The sequence below is a fragment of the Mustela putorius genome, unplaced genomic scaffold (assembly GCF_011764305.1).
Source record: "Mustela putorius furo isolate JIRA1106 unplaced genomic scaffold, ASM1176430v1.1 tig00000129_pilon_pilon_pilon, whole genome shotgun sequence".
In the NCBI taxonomy this organism is placed as follows: domain Eukaryota; kingdom Metazoa; phylum Chordata; class Mammalia; order Carnivora; family Mustelidae; genus Mustela; species Mustela putorius.
The window spans coordinates 53045769-53066284 of NW_025421290.1; the positions used below are offsets into that span (position 1 = coordinate 53045769).

General features: G+C 42.2%; 1 gene segment (V, D, J or C); it reads right to left on the reverse strand.

Annotated features, from left to right (window-relative positions):
• Nucleotides 1-13241: 13241 nt before the first annotated feature.
• LOC123390499 lies at nt 13242-13794 on the reverse strand. The segment is given in 2 exon segments: nt 13242-13580; nt 13666-13794. Coding segments are annotated over 2 exon segments (384 nt in total).
• Nucleotides 13795-20516: the final 6722 nt, after the last annotated feature.

Here is a 20516-nt window from a genome sequence, read left to right on the forward strand (position 1 = left end):
GTTGTTTGGGGGTCAAATTGTTTCCAGTGTCTGATATCACAATAAATTTGCTTCTCTCCCTAGATATGTAGCTGAGGAGCTCAGGAAATGTATTATTTATATGCTTTCCACAACAACCATGAGCCTGAAGAATATGCAGAGGAATGATTTTGCATCATATGCAAGTTTCTCTACCCTGTTCAGTTTCTACTTTACATAGGTGTTTTGAAAGCTCATTGTCAATTATGGAAATATAGATAAAACATAACTAAAATTAGGAAGTACTGTGAAGATGCTAAAAGGGCATGTGTAATATGTTTATGTCATAAGTTTAAGGCATTTTTGGAAAAGCTTGTGCCCATAACTATACTAGGGGCTAACCATGGAGCAGAAACCCAGAGTATCATTTGTAACAATGGATTAAAGAACAGCATATAATTCAAATCCCTGTCCATTAGGGGAGTTGGTGAGTCTAATTTTATGTGGCAATGGTATCAGCCTGTGGACACAATCTTATGTCTGATGTGGGATCTGTGTCTCTGTGGCAATGAGAGATTCTGGTCAAGAAGACAGGAAAAGGTCTGTTGGGACAAACCTTCTTCACCCAAAGTTACTTTCAGAAGAATGTCTCCCTTCTCCCAGTCCCTTTGGTTCTTCCTGTCACCTTTGGGAATGCTGCCACTATGTCCACCCATAATGGGGGTTACCTGGCATCTGGAAATGCAGTAAAATTGATTTTACATCAAGGTACTGGAGGCAGTCTGGCTTTCACTTCCCACAGATCTTCTGCAGTCTCTGACCTCTTTGGTGTCACCAGATGATATCAAAGCCTTTAGTTAAATATTCTGTTGTAGCGTGCTGCAAGGTAGAGACAAATTAGTTACAACTTTGATTCAGTACTTGGAAGGAAACTCAGAAAGAATGTCAGAGTATTTCCTTCCTATGTGTCATCATCAGCAACAAAGTCCTGGGGAACCTGGGAGGTGGGACATTGTGAGAAACCAGTCTTCAGGGGCCCATAGAACACAGGTAGATGGACTTAATCCCATGTCCACCCTCCATGGCATGTGCATATATTTTTTTTATTTTTTGAAAATGACATTTTTTTTTGTTTTTAATTGTTATATATTCTTTTTTTTATTATCAAATTTATTTATTTATTTTCAGAAAAACAGTATTCATTATTTTTTCACCACACCCAGTGCTCCATGCAATCTGTGCCCTCTATAATACGCACCACCTGGTACCCCGACCTCCCCCCCCCCCACCACTTCAACCCTTGAGATTGTTTTTCAGAGTCCATAGTCTCTCATGGTTCACATCCCCTTCCAATTTCCCCCAACTCCCTTCTCCTCTCTAACTCCCCATGTCCTCCATGCTATTCGTTATGCTCCACAAATAAGTGAAACCATATGATAATGGACTCTCTCTGCTTGACTTATTTCACTCAGCATAATCTCTTCCAGTCCCGTCCATGTTGCTACAAAAGTTGGGTATTCATCCTTTCTGATGGAGTTATAATACTCCATAGTGTATATGGACCACGTCTTCCTTATCCATTCATCCGTTGAAGGGCATCTTGGTTCTTTCCACACTTTGGTGACCGTGGCCATTGCTGCTATAAACATTGGGGTACATTGGGCCCTTCTTTTCATGACATCTGTATATTTGGGGTAAACACCCAGGAGTGCAATGGCAGGGTCATAGGGAAGCTCTATTTTTAATTTCTTGAGGAATCTCCACACTGTTCTCCAAAGAGGCTGCACCAACTTGCATTCCCACCAACAGTGGAAGAGGGTTCCCCTTTCTCCACATCCCCTCCAACACATACTGTTTCCTGTTTTGTTAATTTTTGCCATTTAACTGGTGTAAGGTGATATCTTAAAGTGGTTTTAATTTGAATCTCCCTCATGGCTAGTGATGATGAACATTTTTTCATGTGTCTGATAGCCATTTGTATGTCTTCACTAGAGAAGTGTCTGTTCATATCTTCTGCCCTTTTTTTTGATATGTTTGCCTGTATCGTGTGTGTTGAGTTTGAGGAGTTCATTATAGATCCTGGATATCAACCATGCTCTTGGATCAGAAGAATAAACATTGTTAAAATGTCTATACTGCCTAGAGCAATATATACCTTTAATGCCATTCCAATCAAAATTCCACCGGTATTCTTCAAGGAGCTGGAGCAAATAATCCTAAAATTTGTATGGAATCAGAAGAGACCCCGAATCGCTACGGAAATGTTGAAAAACAAAACTAAAGCTGGGGACATATGTTACCTGATTTCAAGCTTTATTACAACGCTGTGATCACCAAGACAGCATGGTACTGGCATAAAAAGAGACACATAGACCAGTGGAACAGAGTAGAGAGCCCAGATATGGACCCTCAACTCTATAGTCAATTAATCTTCGACAAAACAGGAAAAAATATACAGTGGAAAAAAGACAGTCTCTTCAATAAATGGTGCTGGGAAAACTGGACTGCTATATGTAGAAGAATGAAACTCGACCATTCTCTTACACCGCACACAAAGATAGACTCAAAATGGATAAAAAACCTCAACGTGATACAGGAATCCATCAGAATCCTAGTGGAGAACATAGGCAGTAATGTCTTTGATATCAGCCACAGCAACTTCTTTCAAGATATGTCTCCAGAGGCAAAGGAAACAAAAGCAAAAATAAACTTTTGGGACTTCATCAAAATCAAAAGCTTCTGCACAGCAAAGGAAACAGTCAAAAAAACAAAGAGGCAACCCACGGAATGAGAGAAGATATTTGCAAATGACAGTACAGACAAAAGGTTGATATCCAGGATCTATAATGAACTACTCAATATGACTCTTTATCTTGATTAACAATTTTCTTATGTAATTGGCTGCTCCCATATTGGGGGCATAGATATTTATAATTGTTAGATCATCTTGGTGGATAGTCCCTTTAAGAATGATGTGGTGTCCTTCTGTATCTCTGACTACAGTCTTTAGTTTAAAATCTAATTTATCTAATATGAGAATCGCTACCCCAGCCTTTTTTTGAGGCTCATTGGCATGAAAGATGCTTCTCCATCCCTTCACTTTCAGTCTGGGTGTATCTTTAGGTTCAAAATGGGTCTCTTGTAGACAACATATAGAGGGTCCTGTCGTTTTATCCAGTCAACTCTGTGCTATTTATGGGTGCATTTAGGCCATTCACATTGAGAGTGAATATTGATAGATACGTTTTTATTGACATCGAGTTACCTTTGAAGACTTTCTTTCTGTAGATTGTCTCTATATTTCTGTTCAATGCTATTATTGGGCTTTTTCCTCCTTTAAAGAAGCCCCCTTAATATTTCCTGCAGTGTCGGCTTGGTGGTTGCATAGTTTTTTAAGCCTTGCCGGTCTTGGAAACTCTTTATCTCTCCATCCATTTTGAATGTCAGTCCTGCTGGATAAAGTATTCTTGGATGCATGTTCTTCTCATTCAGTGCCCTGAATATATCTTGCCAGCCCTTTCTGGCTTGCCAGGTCTCTGTGGACAGGTCTGACGTTATTCTGTTGGGCTTTCCTTTGTACGTAAGGATCTTCTTTGTCCTAGCTGCTTTCAAGAGGTTCCTACAATTATAATTCTGCATTCTTACTATTAGGTGTCTTGAGGACTTTGAGAATCTGTAATCTTGGGGGGAAACCTTTCAGTCTCTAGTACATGAACGCTGGTTCCATTTACAAGATTTGGAAAAAATTTCACGAAGAACTTGTTCCAATTTATTTTCTAGACTTCTTTCTTTCTCCTCCCCTTCAGGGATTCCAATAATTCTGACGTTGGAATATTTCATGGCATCATTTATTTCCCTGATTCTGTTTTTGTGGCTTCTAAGCTATTTCTTCCAGGCTTCTTCATGATCCTTCTTTCTATCTGTTTGTCCTCCAGATCACTAATTCTATCTTCTGTCTCAGTTATTCTAGCGTTGAGAGAATTTAGATTGGAACTCATTGAGAGCATTGTGAAGCTCATCCCTGGTAGCTTTCAGCTCTTCCCTAATATTGAAAACATGATCTCTGGTCGTTTTCAGTTCGGCCCTAATCAATTCTGTAGGGTCACCCATAGCTTTCTCCAACCTAGCTATTGCTTGGATAATTGTTAGCCTGAATTCTCTTTCCGACACATTGTCTATGTTGATAGCCGTTAGCTCTGTTGCAGGACATCCATCCTCTGTATTTTTCTTCTGTTGGGCATTCCTCCTTCTAGTCATTTTGGTGAGAGATGGCTGAACGAGTGTAGTTGGGTCTATCGACTGTGGTGCAGTCAAGGTGCACCCTGGAATGCTTCTGAGCAATCAGGATTCCTCACCCAAATGAGAGGAAAAAGTAAAGGAAAAGAAAAATGAGAGAGGGTGAGAGACAGGAAAGAAAGGTGAGATAAAAGAGAAGGTTCAGCCCAAATTGGCCCTAGGTAAGATTTATGAAGTATACAAACATACACAGACAAACAAAAAGACTGATAAAAGTATATGAAAAGAGAAAAAAATAATATATATATAATTTTCATATATATATATATGCAAATAAAGGAAGAACCTCGTCAAAAAGAACCCCGAGAGTAAGATTTATATACTATCAGGACAAACACAAAACCACAGAAATACTGGTGGAAGAAAAAGATGGGAGAGTGGTTGTAAATTCTCAGTGTGGGTGAGGAAGGTTGTTTTGATTCTTCCTGGATGTATCTTGATCTCTTTGTTAAGGATTTAACTTTCCTAAGATAAGGGGGAATTAGGAATTGGTTTACCTATAGGGGTGGCATTGATCGGGGAAAGGGGATTACCTTGAAGTTTAACTGTATATGAATATTAGAAAATAAAAATTAAAAAAAGGAGTGCAATTTCAGGGTCATAGAGAAGTTCTATTTTTAATTTCTTGACGAATCTCCACACTGTTCTCCAAAGAGGCTGCATCAACTTGCATTCCCACCAACAGTGTAAGAGAGTTCCCCTTTCTCCACATCCTCTCCAACACATGTTGTTTCCTGTTTTGTTAATTTTGGCCATTCTAACTGGTGTGAGGTGATATCTCAATGTGGTTTTAATTTGAATCTCCCTGAGGGCTAGTGATGATGAACTTTTTTCATGTGTCTGATAGCCATTTGTATCTCTTGATTGGAGAAGTGTCTGTTCATATCTTCTGCCCATTTTTTGATATGTTTGCCTGTTTCGTGTGTGTTGAGTTTGAGGAGTTCATTATAGATCCTGGATATCAACCTTTTGTCTGTACTGTCATTTGCAAATATCTTCTCCCATTCCGTGTGTTGCCTCTTTGTTTTTTTTTTTTTGTTTGTTTGTTTTTTTTTTTTTTTTTTTGACTGTTTCCTTTGCTGTGCAGAAGCTTTTGATTTTGATGAAGTCCCAAAAGTTTATTTTTGCTTTTGTTTCCTTTGCCTTTGGAGACATATCTTGAGAGAAGTTGCTGTGGCTGATATCGAAGAGATTACTGCCTATGTTCTCCTCTAGGATTCTGATGGATTCCTATCTCACGTTGAGGTATTTTATCCATTTTGAGTTTATCTTTGTGGACGGTGTAAGAGAATGGTCGAGTTTTATTCTTCTACATATAGCAGTCCAGTTTTCCCAGCACCATTTATTGAAGAGACTGTCTTTTATCCACTGTATATTTTTTCCTGTTTTGTCGAAGATTAATAGACCGTAGAGTTGAGGGTCCATATCTGGGCTCTCTACTCTGTTCCACTGGTCTTTGTGTCTGTTTTTATGCCAGTCCATGCTGTCTTAGTGATCACAGCTTTGTAATCAAGCTTGAAATCAGGTAACGCGATGCCCCCTGTTTTATTTTTGTTTTTCAACATTTCCTTAGCGATTTGGGGTCTCTTCTGATTCCGTACACATTTTTCGTATTTACCCCAAAGATACAGATGTCATGAAAAGAAGGGCCATCTGTACCCCATTGTTTATAGCAGCAATGGCCACGGTTGCCAAACTGGAAAGAACCAAGATGCCCTTCAACGGACGGATAAGGAAGTTGTGTTCCATATGCACTATGGAGTATTATGCCTCCATCAGAAAGGATGAATACCCAACTTTTGTAGCAACATGGACAGGACTGGAAGAGATTATGCTGAGTGAAATACGTCAAGCAGAGAGAGTCAATTATCATATGGTTTCACTTATTTGTGGAGCATAACAAATATCATGGAGGACAAGGGGTGTTAGAGAGGAGAAGGGAGTTGAGTTAAATTGGAAGGGGAGGTGAATCATGAGAGACTATGGACTCTGAAAAACAATCTGAGTGGTTTGAAGTGGCAGGGGGTGGGAGGTTGGGGGAACCAGGTGGTGGGTATTATAGAGGGCACGTAGTGCATGGAGCACTGGGTATGGTGAAAAAATAATGAATACTGGTTTTCTGAAAATTAATTTAATAAAAAAAAATTAAAAAATGAATAAACTGGACTAAACTAAACTAAAATTAAAAAAAACGAAATGTAAAAAATAGAAATGCAAAAGGAAAACACAGGTGTATGTATCAAAAAGTTCAGGTTAGAAGGTTATTATGGAATTTGATGTACTGGAAATCTCACTGTGACGGTAAATAGGTTAAAACATTATCTATATAATAATAAAAATTAAGTATATAAAAAATGAGCCAGAATAGTGGGATCGAATTAATAATAAAAAGTGTCGTATGAAGTAGTGGTGGTTGTTCTCTTGTCATCTTTTTTTCTTTTTTCCTTTCCTGATTGGTTTTCGGGGGGAGGGGCCTGCCACGTGGGTCTTCAGTCAATGATGTTCTTTGAGTTAAGTCCTCCCGCCCCCCTCAAGGGGGTGGGCTCTGAGGAAACTGGTTTTTTCAGGCTTTTGTTCTCTGGAGGTTTTTGTAATTGTTCACTTTTGTTTTTCTCTCTTGCCTTGACTGCTTTTGATGGATTTTGTAGGTTTAGAGAAAAGCAAAGGTCACCCTGACTTCCTTCTCAGAGAGAAGCCTCCATCTGGCTGCAGAGCCCAAATAAATCCCCCCTTGGCTGCTGGCAGAGCAGGTTCCCAGTGGCAGTCCCTGGGGACTCAGGATTTTTTGCTTGTACCCAAAACCTCAGCAGCAGTGGCTGTCTGGGCAGCCCAGACTGCCAGAGAAGTTCTGAGCAGCAATCACACACTGAGATTTTCCCCGCTGGCCCAGGCTAGGAGTACCTGGTCTTTCCAGTCTGAGAGCACCTGGCTGGATTTTTGTGCACCTCTTTCAGGGGTGGGCGAGGGGCACGACTCTGACTCTGATGGCACTGCAAGGCACTCGTGTGGGGACTGCAAAAAGGCTGTGCTTCTGTTGGCTGGTGAGGCTCCCAGCCCCTCATGGGAGCCAGGCGCCACACACTCTCAGGCGCCCTGGTGGTTCAGGGACCATGACCTGGTTTTTCTCTGGCTCTGAGCCAGGGGTGGCTGTCCTGGGTCTGGGGACTTAAGCCGGACCCTAACACCCCTATTCCCGCAACACCCCCCACCCATGGTCCTTTGCTCTATTTGCTTTCTACCAGATTCCCGAGTTAATGCTGGTCCCCAGGCTCAGGGCACTCTCATATTGGGATATTACTTTCCAATGGGTCACCTCTGGTGGCTCCCTCCCCCTTTTGTTTATCTTCTGATATCAGTCCGACTTTTCCACTCCGCTTTACCTGCCCACTGGCGTCTTCTGCTCCAGTAGAGATCCAGACGTGTATAATTCTGATCTCAGGCTGATTTCGTGGGTGATCAGAGTTCTTTGGAAGTGATCAGCTCACTTTAGGGTGGTTGAAAGGGTGCCTCCTCCTACTTCCCTGCCCCTTGTCTCCCCTGAGGAGTTCTTAACAGATGAATGGATAAGAAAGATGTGGTCCATATACACTATGGAGTATGATGCCTCCATCAGAAAGGATGAATACCCAACTTTTGTAGCAACATGGACGGGACTGGAGAGATTATGCTGAGTAAAATAAGTTAAGCAGAGAGAGTCAATTATCATATGGTTTCACTCATTTGTGGAGCATAACAAATAGCATGGAGGACATGGGGAGATGGAGTGGAGAAGGGAGTTGGGGTAAATTGGACGTGGAGGTGAACCATGAGAGACTATGGATTCTGAAAAACAATCTGAGGGTTTTGAACAGGTGGGGGGTGGGAAGTTGGGGGAACCAGGTGGTGGGTATTATAGAGGGCATGGATTGCATGGAGCACTAGGTGTGGTGCAAAAACAATGAATACTGTTACGCTCAAAAGAAATAAAAAAAAAATTAAAGCTGTATCTAGGAAGTAGTGGTGGTTGTTCTCTTGTGTTTTTTTTTTTTTTTTTGGCTGGCTTTCTGTGGGAGGGGCCTGCTATGTGTCTTTTCAGGAAGTCTTGCTATAGCTGAGTCCTTCTGTCCCCTCTCAAGGTTGGGCTCTGAGGAAACTGGTTTTTCTTCTCCAGAGTTTTTTTTTTCTCCCTTTGTGGATTTTGGCATTTCTTTGGAGGTTAGAGGAAAACAAACTGCACCAGGACCTCTGCCTCAGAGAGAAGCCTCAGTCTGTTACTCTCTGGGTGTTCCAGAGCACATAAATTACCCCCCTGCTAATGGAAGAACACATCCCCAGCCACGGTCTCAGTGGTCAGAAGAACACCTGCTTTTACCCAAAGCCATGAGAAATACTAGTCCAGAGAGCTGGCTTCCTGTGGCTGCTTCAGCCATGGCTGTGCAGGTCCAGACTTCCAGAGAGGTCTCAACTAGAGATAGCACACTGAGATTTACATGCTCTCCCAGGCTGGGAGTGTTCAGACTCTCCTGGTCCTAGAGAGTACTGGCTAGGATCTCTCTCAGGGAAGGGTGTGGAGCATGACTCAGACCCCATTTGCAGAGTGTGCATGCAGAGTACAAAAAGCGGTGGTTCTAGAGAGCTCCAGCTGGCATCCACACAAGACTCTCTCACGTGAGCCGCCATCCAGATGCTCTCATGCATGTTGGCAGTTCAGGGACCAAGGCCTGGTTCTCTGCTGCACTCTCTCTGGCTCAGCACCAGGGGTAGTGGTCCTGGGTTCATGGTCCTAAACCCCTGTCCCTAACCACCTGATTCAACCAAATTCCCCTCAAGATCTTTTGCTCTTTTTGAGTGCTTTCAACCAGACTCCAAGTTAATGCTGGTTCCCAATCACAGGGCTCTCTCATATTGGGGTATTACTTTCCAATGGGTCACTTTTGGTGTCTCCCTCTCCCTCTTATTTATCTTCCAATATCAATCCGATGTTCCCCCTCCACTTTACCTGTCCACTGGCCTCTTCTGCCCCCATAGAGATCCAGAAGTGTATAATTCTAATCTCAGGCTGATTACATGGGTGATCAGAGTTCTTTGGTAGATAATCAGCTCACTTTAGGGGACTGGTTGGAACAGCATCTCCTATTTCTCCGCCACCCTGTCTCCCGAGAAAAGGTGTTTATCAGGTGTGAGAGTAATTATTCAAACATTCCAGAGAATAGGAAGTATCCTGAAAGTGGACTGCGAGGTAGCTGGCACGCTGGGAGAGAGTGCAGAGGAAATGGTTTTGCCTTCTTCATGGAGCAACCTCCTTCCCAGGCTGACTGGCAGCTGGAGGTGTGCGCCCTCTTGCTGCAGCTGGGGAAGCAGCCCAGGAAGAAGAGAAACAAAGCTAATTAAGCCTAACCTATTCATTAGAAGGGTAACAAGATCAGAGCAGAGATCAGTGAAATAGAAAGCAGAAATACAGTAGATCACATCAACGAAAGTAGAAGCTGGTTCTTTGAAAGAATTAGTAAGATAAATAAGCCACAGGCCAGAATTATCCAAAAGTAAAGAGAAAGGACTGAAATTATTAAATTATTAAAGTATTAAGTTATGTAAATTAAATTAGTAAATTATTAAATTATGAATGAAAGTGGAGATATCATGACTAAAACCAAGGAAATAGAAACAATCATCAGAAATTATTATCAACTGCTATATGTCAATATGTTAAACAACCTAGAAGAAATGGATGCATTCCTGGAAACCTATACACTTCCAAGACTGAAACAGGAAGATATTGACAACCTGAATAGACCAATAACCAGTAACGAGATTGGAGCAATGATCACAAACCTCCCAAGTCCAGGAGTCCAGGATGTGCTGGTCGCTGTGTGGAATTCTACCAAATACTCAAAGAAGAAATAATACCTATTCTACTGAACCTTTTTCAAAAAGTCGAAACAGATGGAAAACTTCTGTACTTATTCTATGAGGCCCGGATTACCTTGACCCCAAACTAGGCAAAGACCCCATCAATTAGGAAAATTTCAGACCAATATCCCTGATAAATATGGGTGCCAAAATTGTCATGTAGATCCTAAATAATTGCATATTAGTACATTAAAATGATTATCCATCATGACCAAATGGGATTTTCCCTGGGCTGACAGGTCCTTTCAACATTTGCAAACCAGTCAGTGTGATAGAACAAATTAATAAGAGAAGAGAGAAGAGCAACATGGTCTTCTCAATTGATGCAGAAATAGCATTCAGTAAAATACAGCATCTTTTCCTGATTAAAACTCTTCAGAGTGTGGGATAGAGGGAACATTCCTCAATTTCATAAATTCCATCTATGAAAAACCCACAGCAAATATCATTCCTTTAAGATCAGGAACATGACAAGGTTGCCCCCTTTAGCCACTATTGTTTAGCATAGTGCTAGAAGTTCTAGCAACAGCAATCAGAAAACAAAAAGAAATAAAAGGTATTCAAATGGGCAAAGAAGGAGTCAAACTCTCTTTCTTCACAGATGACATGGCACTTTAAGTGCCAAAACCCAAAAGACTCCACCCTCCAACAACTAGAACTCATACAGCAATTCAGTAACACGGCAGGACCCAAAACCTATGCGCAGAAATCAGTTGCTTTTGTATACACTAACAATGAACCTGTGGAAAGAGAAAATAGAGAATTGACTCCATTTACAATAGCACAAAAATAATAAGATATCTTGGAATACACCTATCCAAAGAGGTAAAGGATCTATACTCCAGGAACTACAGAACACTTATGAAATAAATGGGAAAAGACTCAAAAGATGGAAAAAACATTTTATGTTCATGGTTTGGAAGAATAAGTATTGCTAATATTTCTATGTTGCCAAGAGCAACCTATACATTCAATGCCATCCTGATCAAGTGCTGGAATAAAGAATCCTAAAATTTGCACAGAACCAGAAAAGATCCTGAATCAATAAGGAAATGTTGAAAAAGGATAACAAAGCTGGGGTCATCACGTTGCCTGATTTCAAACTATATTACAGAGTACTGATCACCAAGACAGCAACCTGAGGGTTTTGAAGGGGCAAGGGTAGGACATTGGGTGAGCATGGTAGTGGGTATTATGGAGTGCACATAATGCATGGAACACTGGGTGTGGTACATAAAGAGTGAATTCTGGTACACTGAAAAGAAACTAAAAAAAAAAAAAGAATTATGGTACTGTACAAAAAGAGACACTTAGACCAATGGAACACAGTAGACAGTCCAGACATGAACCCTCAACTCTATGATCAAGTAATTGACAAAGCAGGAAAATATATCCACTGGAAAAAAGACAGTCTCTTCAATAATTGGTGCTGTGGAAATTACCTATATACAGAAGAATGGAACTCGACCATTTACTTACACCATACACAAATATAAACTCAAGATGGATGAAAGACCTCAATATGAGATAGGAATCATCCAAATGCTAGAGGAGAACATAGGCAGTAACCACTCTGACATTGGCCAAGCTAATTCTTTCAAGACATGTCTCCAAAGGCAAAGAGGACAAAAGCAAAAATGATGTTTTGTGACTTCATCAAGATCAAAAGCTTCTGCACAGCAAAGGAAACAGTCAACAAAACAAAGAGACAATGCACAAATGGGAGAAGATATTTGCAGATATTAGACAAAGGGCTAATATCCAAGATGTAGAAAGAACTCAGGCTCAACAAAAAAAAAAAAAAAAAAACCAATAGATAATCACATCAAAAAATGGGCAGAAGACATGAACAGACACTTCTCCAAAGGAGACATATGAATAACCAAGAGGCACATGAAAAAGTGTTCATCATCATTCGCCTTCAGGGAATTTCAAATCAAAATTGGAAGGGGAGATGAACCATAAGAGACTATGGACTCTGAAAAACAATCTGAGGGTTTTGAAGGGGTGTGCTGTGGGAGGTTGGGGGAGACAGGTATTGGACATTATGGAGGGTACATATGGCATGGAGCCCTGGGTGTGGTGCATAAACAATGATTTCTGTTACACTGAAAAGAAATTAATAAAAAAATAAAATACATAACAGTAACAACAACAACAAGAAAACCACACTGAGATACCACCTTACACGAGTTAGAATGGCACAAGTAACAATGCATATACAATGAATTTTGGAGCACTGGAAACAATGAAATAAAATTAAAAAAAAAAGAGAAGCCAAGAAACCACAAATGTTGGAGAGTTGTGGAGCGAGGAGAAGCCTCTTACACTGTTGGGGAATGCAAGATGATATAGGCACATTGGAAAAAATTTGGAGGTCCTAAAAAAGATGAAATCAGAATTATTGTATGACCCAGCAATTGCACTACTGGGTATTTACCCCAAAGATACAAATTAGTGAAAAGAAGGGCCACGTAAACCCCAGTGTTCATAGCAGCTATGTCCACAATTGCCAAACTGTGGAAACAGTTGAAATGCCCTTCAATAGAGGAATGGATAAGGAAGATGCAGTTCATATCTACAACAGAATATTACTCCTCCATCACAAAGGATGAATACCCACTTTTGTATCAGCATGGATGGGACTGGAGGAAATTCTACTGGGTGAAATAAGTTAAGTAGAGAAAAACCATTATCATAGGTTTCCCTTATTTGTGGAAGATAAGGAATATCATGGAGGACATTAGAAGAAGGAGGGGAAGATGAAGTTGTGGGAATCAGAGGGTGAAATGAACCACGAGACACTACGGATACTGAGAAATCAAGTGAGGGTTTTAGAGACGAGGATGGTGGGGGTTGGGTTAGCCTGGGACGGGTATTAAGGAGGGCACATGCCGCATGGAGCCCTGGGTGTTCTATGCAAACAATGAGTCTTGGAACACTACATCAAAAACTCATGACGTGCTGTATGGTGACTAAAATAACATAACAATAAAAAATAAAAGAGAAGTGCCTGGCCCTCGGTCATAGAGTGTCTTTATCTTTGTTGTCCCTGTCACCTCCTCAGTCCAGCACAGATGAGCCTTCTGCAGGTTTCTGACACAGGCAGGATGTGGGTTCTCACATCGTGTCTCTTGCACAGTAATACACGGCCGTGTCCTCAGAGTTCAGGCTGTTGATCTGTAGATAGGCTGTGCTGACAGAGGTGTCCATGGAGAAAACAAATCGACCGGAGAAGCCCTGGGCATATGTTGGTTTCCCAGTGTTTGTGTTGATCCATCCCATGTACTGCAGGCTCTTTCCTGGTGCCTGTCGCACCCAGTTCATTGCATAGCTGGTGAAGGTGTACCCAGATGCCTTGCAGGAGACCTTCACGGATTCCCCGGGCTTCCTCACCTCAGCCTCTGACTGCACCAACTGCACCTGGGAGTGGACACCTGTGGAGAGGGAAGAGGAGGCGATGAAGTCATGCTGACTGGCCCTGTCTCTCTCCTCTGCCAAAGGACTGGAGGAATCACCTACCTGTAGCCAACACCACCAGGAAGAGGATTCTCCAGCTGCAGTCCATGGTGAGGTGCTGTGTTCTCATGGTATCTACAAAGGATTGTGTGCAGCTGTTGGGTGATGTTCTCAGGGCCCAAACATGTGTATATTTAAGAGAGTATACCTTGGCTTATTTGCATATTCACAAAGCAGAATATTTCATATCAGGAAATGGCTCATTCAGAGAGAAGGCACATCAGAGGGGAAACACATTCCTGGGATGCTAAGGTCTCACATCCGAACATCTCTTTGAGGATGTACACCCTTGCCACATCCCCAACTCTGTGTTACCAGGGCTCTTTCCACTGAGAATGAGCCCGAGTACAGAGCTGTGCAGGCTACTGGGTAAGGCAATTTCCTTAGGAGCAGAAATGAGTGCTGATCTGGAACCAGGGGACCAAGGATGGCAAACCTGATGTGTCAGTCCCTGTGGACCAGTGTCTGTGATGCCCTGTGCACCTACCTTCTCAGGTGGAGACATGGGGTCTGGGTAGACAAACACCTGAACCTGAGCCAGGTCACCACCAGGATGATGTGTCTGATAGACCCAAATGCACATATTGTAATGAAATGCTGGTAAACCTAACATAACCACGTGTGTAAAAATCACACATTCCTACAGAGTCTCTTCTAATCGTAATGTGTTCAAATGTTAACATCAAGAAGTCATCTCCCTATTGAAGATAAAAAGTAATGATCATCAAACTAAAAATGATTTAATGAATGAAAGATGTCTCATTTAATGGTAAATGACTAAACCATTTCCTTGGAAGCCATGAACAAGGTTCCATCCTACCCTGTATCATTATTCTCATGGATAAAGAAGATATACATGGATATACAATGGAATGTACTTCTCCATAAAAAAATTTGCAAAGACACTGATGGAACTAGAAACTGTTATGCGAGGGTGAAATAAGTCGACCAGGGAGGAAAAATTATCATACAATTTCACTCATATGCGGAACTTAAGAAACAAAACACGATCATGGGGGAAGGGAGGGAAAAATAAAATAAGACGAAATCAGAGAATGAGACAAACCGTGAGAAACTCTTAAATCTAGGAAACAAACGAAGGGTTGCTAGAGGGGAGGGGCTGGTGTCTGGGGTAAGTTGGTGATGGACATTGAGCAGGATATGTGATGTAATGAGCACTGGGTGTTATATGCAACCGAAGAGTTACTGAACTTTACTCCAAAACTAATGATACACTATGTGTTAATTAAGTGAATTTAAATTAAAATGAAGAAACCTTTTCATTTGGAGAAGCAAAGTAACAAGTACTAAATATGTAACAACAAACCAAATCCCTATTATTCATGTGTGACATGAGGAATCTGGTTTCTGGTCAGATCTGTCAAAGCCTGGACGTCTGTAGTTTGCCCATAAGCTGAACAACTGGAAGTCACCAGCTCTTCTCACACCCAACAGAGATGTTGTGATAGGATATCTTTGTCTGATCTGGTGGCTGTGACAAATACCACTGCCTGGGTAGTGTATAAACTGTGGAAATGAATTCCATCAGAGTTATGAAAGACTGAAGTTCAATGTCAAGTCATGCAGCACATCCAGGCCACCTTTTTCAGCCTGTGCTGGGAGGGGGTCAGTCCTATTGATCTCCAAAATGTTGTGGAGAGTAGGTACAGGCTTCTCTTTAGAGGCTCATATTGTTCTCAGGGTCTTGATGAGGAGCTCTAGGGTTATGCTGAGATGGTCAACCCATAACCACCCCCCATCAAGTATTTCCACATCCTTCCTGATTTCTCTGGAACAAGATCTCTCCTTCCTTCCAGTAGGAACAGCCTGAGGATTTTCCAAAATTTTCAGTTCTGCTTCATACTGATTAATGATTATGTCTTCATGTCATTTGTTCATACCACACTTTATCATAGAATTCCAGAGAAGCCTTCTGATGCTTTAAGCCTTTGCTCAGAAATTCCCTCAGCCTGTTACCAAGTTGCATCTCTCCCTAATTCTTCCTTTCAATCTCAATGTATGCATGCTCTCTACCAGTCTACAACATAGGTCACCTCCCCTCTGTTTCCCAAAGGCACATTCCTCATCTTGTCTATGACAACATCAGAGTGGCCCATAATGTTTATGTCTTACCACATACAGTCCTTAAGCATTTAGATACTCTCTAGGAAGATTGGGGCTTTCATTGTAGGTCTCTTCTTTCCTTCTGGGGTCTCCCATGAATCACCCTTTATGACCCCTTCCTGGCAATGTAGGCTGCTTCTGCACACATCACAGAAGGCTGCTAGCCCTTACCCATTATTCAGATCCAAACGGCTTCCATGATTTAGGTCCTTGTTAGAGCAGCTCCACACTTCTCAGGATGGTATAACAGAGAGCATAAACCAGGCAGCTTAGAAATAAATTTCTCACATTTGTGGAGCCTTCCAAGTGCGAGATCAAGGTATTGGCATATTCATTGTGTAGTGAGTGCCTCCATCGGGATCATTGGGCATGTCTTTAAACTGTGCCTTCATATGGTAAATGGAAGGTTTTGAGGATCCTGTGGGATCACAACAGCTCTGGTTCCATTCTTAACCAAATATTCTCCTGGGGCCCTTACTCCTTTGCCATCTCATTGGACATTACATTAGAACACTTGAATTTGCAGGGGACACATATATTCAGATCATAGTTCAGGGAGAACTGTGACCCAAAAATTGAGTTTACAAATGGGTATATGCAAGGAATCACAACTTACTAAGGCAAAAGCCACCTGCAGATATATCCACAGGACCCACAGGAAAGTAGAGAAATATCTACAGGACCCACAAGAAAATAGGAAAATTGAAAGGCAGATGGTGAATTGACGAAGGTCCAGTGTGGAGATGTCTGAGTTGAAGCTCCTGTGGAATTGGTGACAACCTTAGGGTTTCCTACAAGTTTGTGTTTTCAGTCTAGAAGCCCCACCTCATTCCCCCAGGAATGAAAGGATGAACATTTGCTATGCTTCTGAGGTGGGGAAAGATCTTCTTATGAAACTTGCCAGATAATTCAAGAACTGGAGGAAGTTATATGCCAACATCCAGGTCATTCTAGATTTTGTGTGGGGTCAGGGAAGTACGCCCTCCTCTCCCCTCCCCTTAGGCCTTCCTGTGTCAACTCAGTGAGGTATAACCTGAGATTTCTTGTGAGGATGACATCAAGGGTTTCAGGTCAGGAATATAAAGACCAACCATAAACTACAAACACCTGTCTATACCCACACCTTATCCCCCTATGATAGGGATCTTCTATAATAATAACAACAAGAAAAAGCAAAGAGACCTAGAAAATCAGAAGTTATTTTTGAATTCTATATGGAATCCAGCTCAAAATGAGTCAAAAGCAGGGACATGAGAGGAAAGGTCAATGTTGTCTCATCAGTGGTTGATTCATTATTGTTCTTCTGAATCATATTTTGGGCCAGAGTTCCCAGGTTAGCCCCACTTTAGGGTTCTGTCATCATGGTAGACATTCGTTATTGAGCCTCACTCTACAACTGGCACCTGCTGGGGATCAGGAAAGAGTGACAGGACTCCAGTCACATGGGGCTCAGGGGCCAGGACAGGTTGAGGGAGAAGTTACAATGGGGCAGAGAGAGGACATGGTGACTCTCTGTGGGATAATTAAAGAATAGCAACAGATGGGCAAGGATCCACACTGTACGAGCCAGATCTGATAATTCATGTGGGTTTCCTGTGTGGAAGCCCGGAAATACATTTCAGACGCATCCCCAAAGGCTGCTCTCATAGACTCCAGAACAGGACCCAGTAGTACTGTGACGGGTTTTTGTCTCTGGTTGTCAACTTTCAGGTCATCCTGCCTGTTTCTATGGGGGAAATCAGAGAGTGTATCCCATCAGATGGGCTACCTTTCACCGAAGAGATGGAGCGGTGCCTCCAGAAGGACAGTTCCTGATCACCAGTGTCCACCCACTTGGATAATGAGCCAGAGAATAAACTGTACCTAGGAGGACAAGGACCCAGTTTCGGTAGATGTCCTGTTTTTTTTTTTTTTTAAATTAAATTAATTTATTTATTTTCAGAAAAACAGTATTCATTATTTTTTCACCACACCCAGTGCTCCATGCAATCTGTGCCCTCTATAATATCCACCACCTGTTACCCCAACCTCTCTCCCCCACACCACTTCAAACCCCTCAGTTGTTTTTCAGAGTCCACAGTCTCTCATGGTTCACCTCCCCTTCCAATTTCCCCCAACTCCCTTCTCCTCTCTAACTCCCCTTGCCATCCATGCTATTTGTTATGCTCCACAAATAAGTGAAATCATATGATAATTGACTCTCTCTGCTTGACTTATTTCACTCAGCATCATCTCTTCCAGTCCCGTCCATGTTGCTACAAAAGTTGGGTATTCATCCTTTCTGATGGAGGCATAATACTCCATAGTGCATATGGACCACATCTTCCTTATCCATTCGTCTGTTGAAGGGCATCTTGGTTCTTTCCACAGTTTGGCGACTGTGGCCATTGCTGCTATAAACATTGGGGTACAGATGGCCCTTATTTTAATGACATCTGTATCTTTGGGGTAAATTTTTATAACCATGTGGAGACAGTGTGTGCCCGATGAGGTCAGAGAACAGGAACAAAGCTCTCAGAAAGCCTGGCCTGTGCAGGTGCTTCTCAGGGATGATGAGAATTCCTGCATGTCCTTTTTGGAGAAAGAGAAACAGGATATGGATAAAGTTGATGAAGGAAAGTTCCCTAGGGACTGGTGAGATCTCATCTGCATGTAGACAATGTTATCTCGTTCTGGTTGGCTACATGGACAATATGAGAAATTAGAGATCAAAGAAATAACTTTATATATCCCTGAGTGAATCTGCAGAGGCTAGAGGGGAAACCCCGTGTCTCAGTAGAAGGCCCCCCCACCTGCCACTGCTCCTGGGTCTGATTTGTATCTGTGATTCTTGAGTGCACCGTGCTGAAGTGAGCACCCCCTGGTGTCCTGAGCACCTCAAGAGCACTGAATTATGTGATCCTTCTGTCCTAATCACTCCCTGGTGCCCTGAGAGCTCCTGTGCCCTGAGAGCCCCCTGGTGTTCTGACTGACTCCTGGTGACTTGAGCACCTGTTGGGGACCTGAGCTCCCTCTGGTGACTAGAGAGCCTCCTGAGGCCTTGAGAACCCCTGCAGTCCAGCTACTCCTGTGTCCCTGTAGAAAAGTTTGTGTCGGGCCTCACCCTAAGAGTGTACACACTGGGTACACACATTGCAGTGACACACAGTGGTGTCCTCAGCTCTCAGCTGTTCACCTGCAGAATCAGCATGTTCTTGCCATTGTCTCAGGAGATGGTGAATTGGCCCTTCACAGTGTCTTCATGGTATATGCAACTACCACCACTCGTAATGGCTGAGACCCACTGCAGCCCCTTCCCTAGAGCCTGGCAGACCCAACTCATGCCATAGTAACTGAAAGTGAACCCAGAGGCTACACAGGAGATTTTCAGGGACCCCCAGGCTTCTCCAGGTCTCCCCCAGCCTCCACCAGCTGCACCTCCCACTGGACACCTGCAGACACAAGACATCCTAGTCAGGAAACTGTCCTTCACTCACTGTTCTTCTTACTGATATCCACTTTCTTATTCAATGTCTCTTGTTCTCTGTAAATGACCTTTTAAAAGAGTAACAAGGAAAATCCAGCAAAGAATAAACTCCATCATGAGCTGTCTCTGTTCTGTCCTGAACACTGAATGGAAAACCTGGGAATCCCGAGACTGGGGTTCCCATTTCAGTTGCAGGCTTGTGGCTGGGCTGGTTTTATCAGCAGAAGGTGGACCCTATTTGCATGACCCTTGACTCTGTAGCCAGCATGGTATCCTTACTGACAGAGAGGACAGTACCCAGAGCATCTGTGACTGCCTTTGATTTGGTGATACTGACAGGATTTGGGAAAAGATGAAGTTTAAGTATATGATTTTCAGAGTACCTGCTTGGTTTCCATTGACCAGTTTGATTTCACATAGTCACACATATCGGGGTGTAGGTATCTTGTTTCCCCTTAAAGTGACATGATCCTACACCCAGAATTGTGGAGGTTTTGTGAGGTGTCCAAGAACACTGGGGTGAGAGTGAGCCCTGGGATTTGGACCTGTGCTCCTCTCACAGGACCTACTACACACCATGAGACCCTGCAGGACAGAGTGCACAGGTTCTTGGAGAACGTAGGATGCTGCCTGTAGTGAGGAAAAGATGACTTTGTTCTAGAATTTATCTGAAATACACAATCAGGGTGCATGCAGGTGTTCTTTCAAGTCTCTGAGGTTACACTGTCACTGGGTTCATTCCAAGTCATCTCTGGGATTATTTGTAATCGTTTTGTTGAGTGTTCTTGATGCAGGATGGACTGCACACAGGCAGAGAGTGCGATATGAGAAACACAAGTGTCAGAATCAACAGTACCCAGAGCAGGAAAATCCATTTTCCACAAATTTTCCTGTATTTGCAATTCTTCCTTCCTCATTCCTTCTTCGCTCTGTCCTTACATAGCTATTGATCTTCATGTTACCTCACACTAGCTTTAATTCTCTAGATTTTATAATTTTGTAATTGTGTGAAATGTACCTTTATTTCTAGGGCTTCTATTGGTGAACCAAATACCTGACAATACCCCCATATTTATTATGTTTTTTTAATGATGGTCAACTTTCCAAAGATGACAGAGAGCACAATATGTCCACTTTTAAGCCGATGATTGGGCTTGGAATTGTTCCCATGTTTCTGTATTTTATTTATTTATTTATTTATTTATTTATTTATTTATTTATCTATTTATTTTAGTTACCATATGGACATCATTAGTTTTGATGT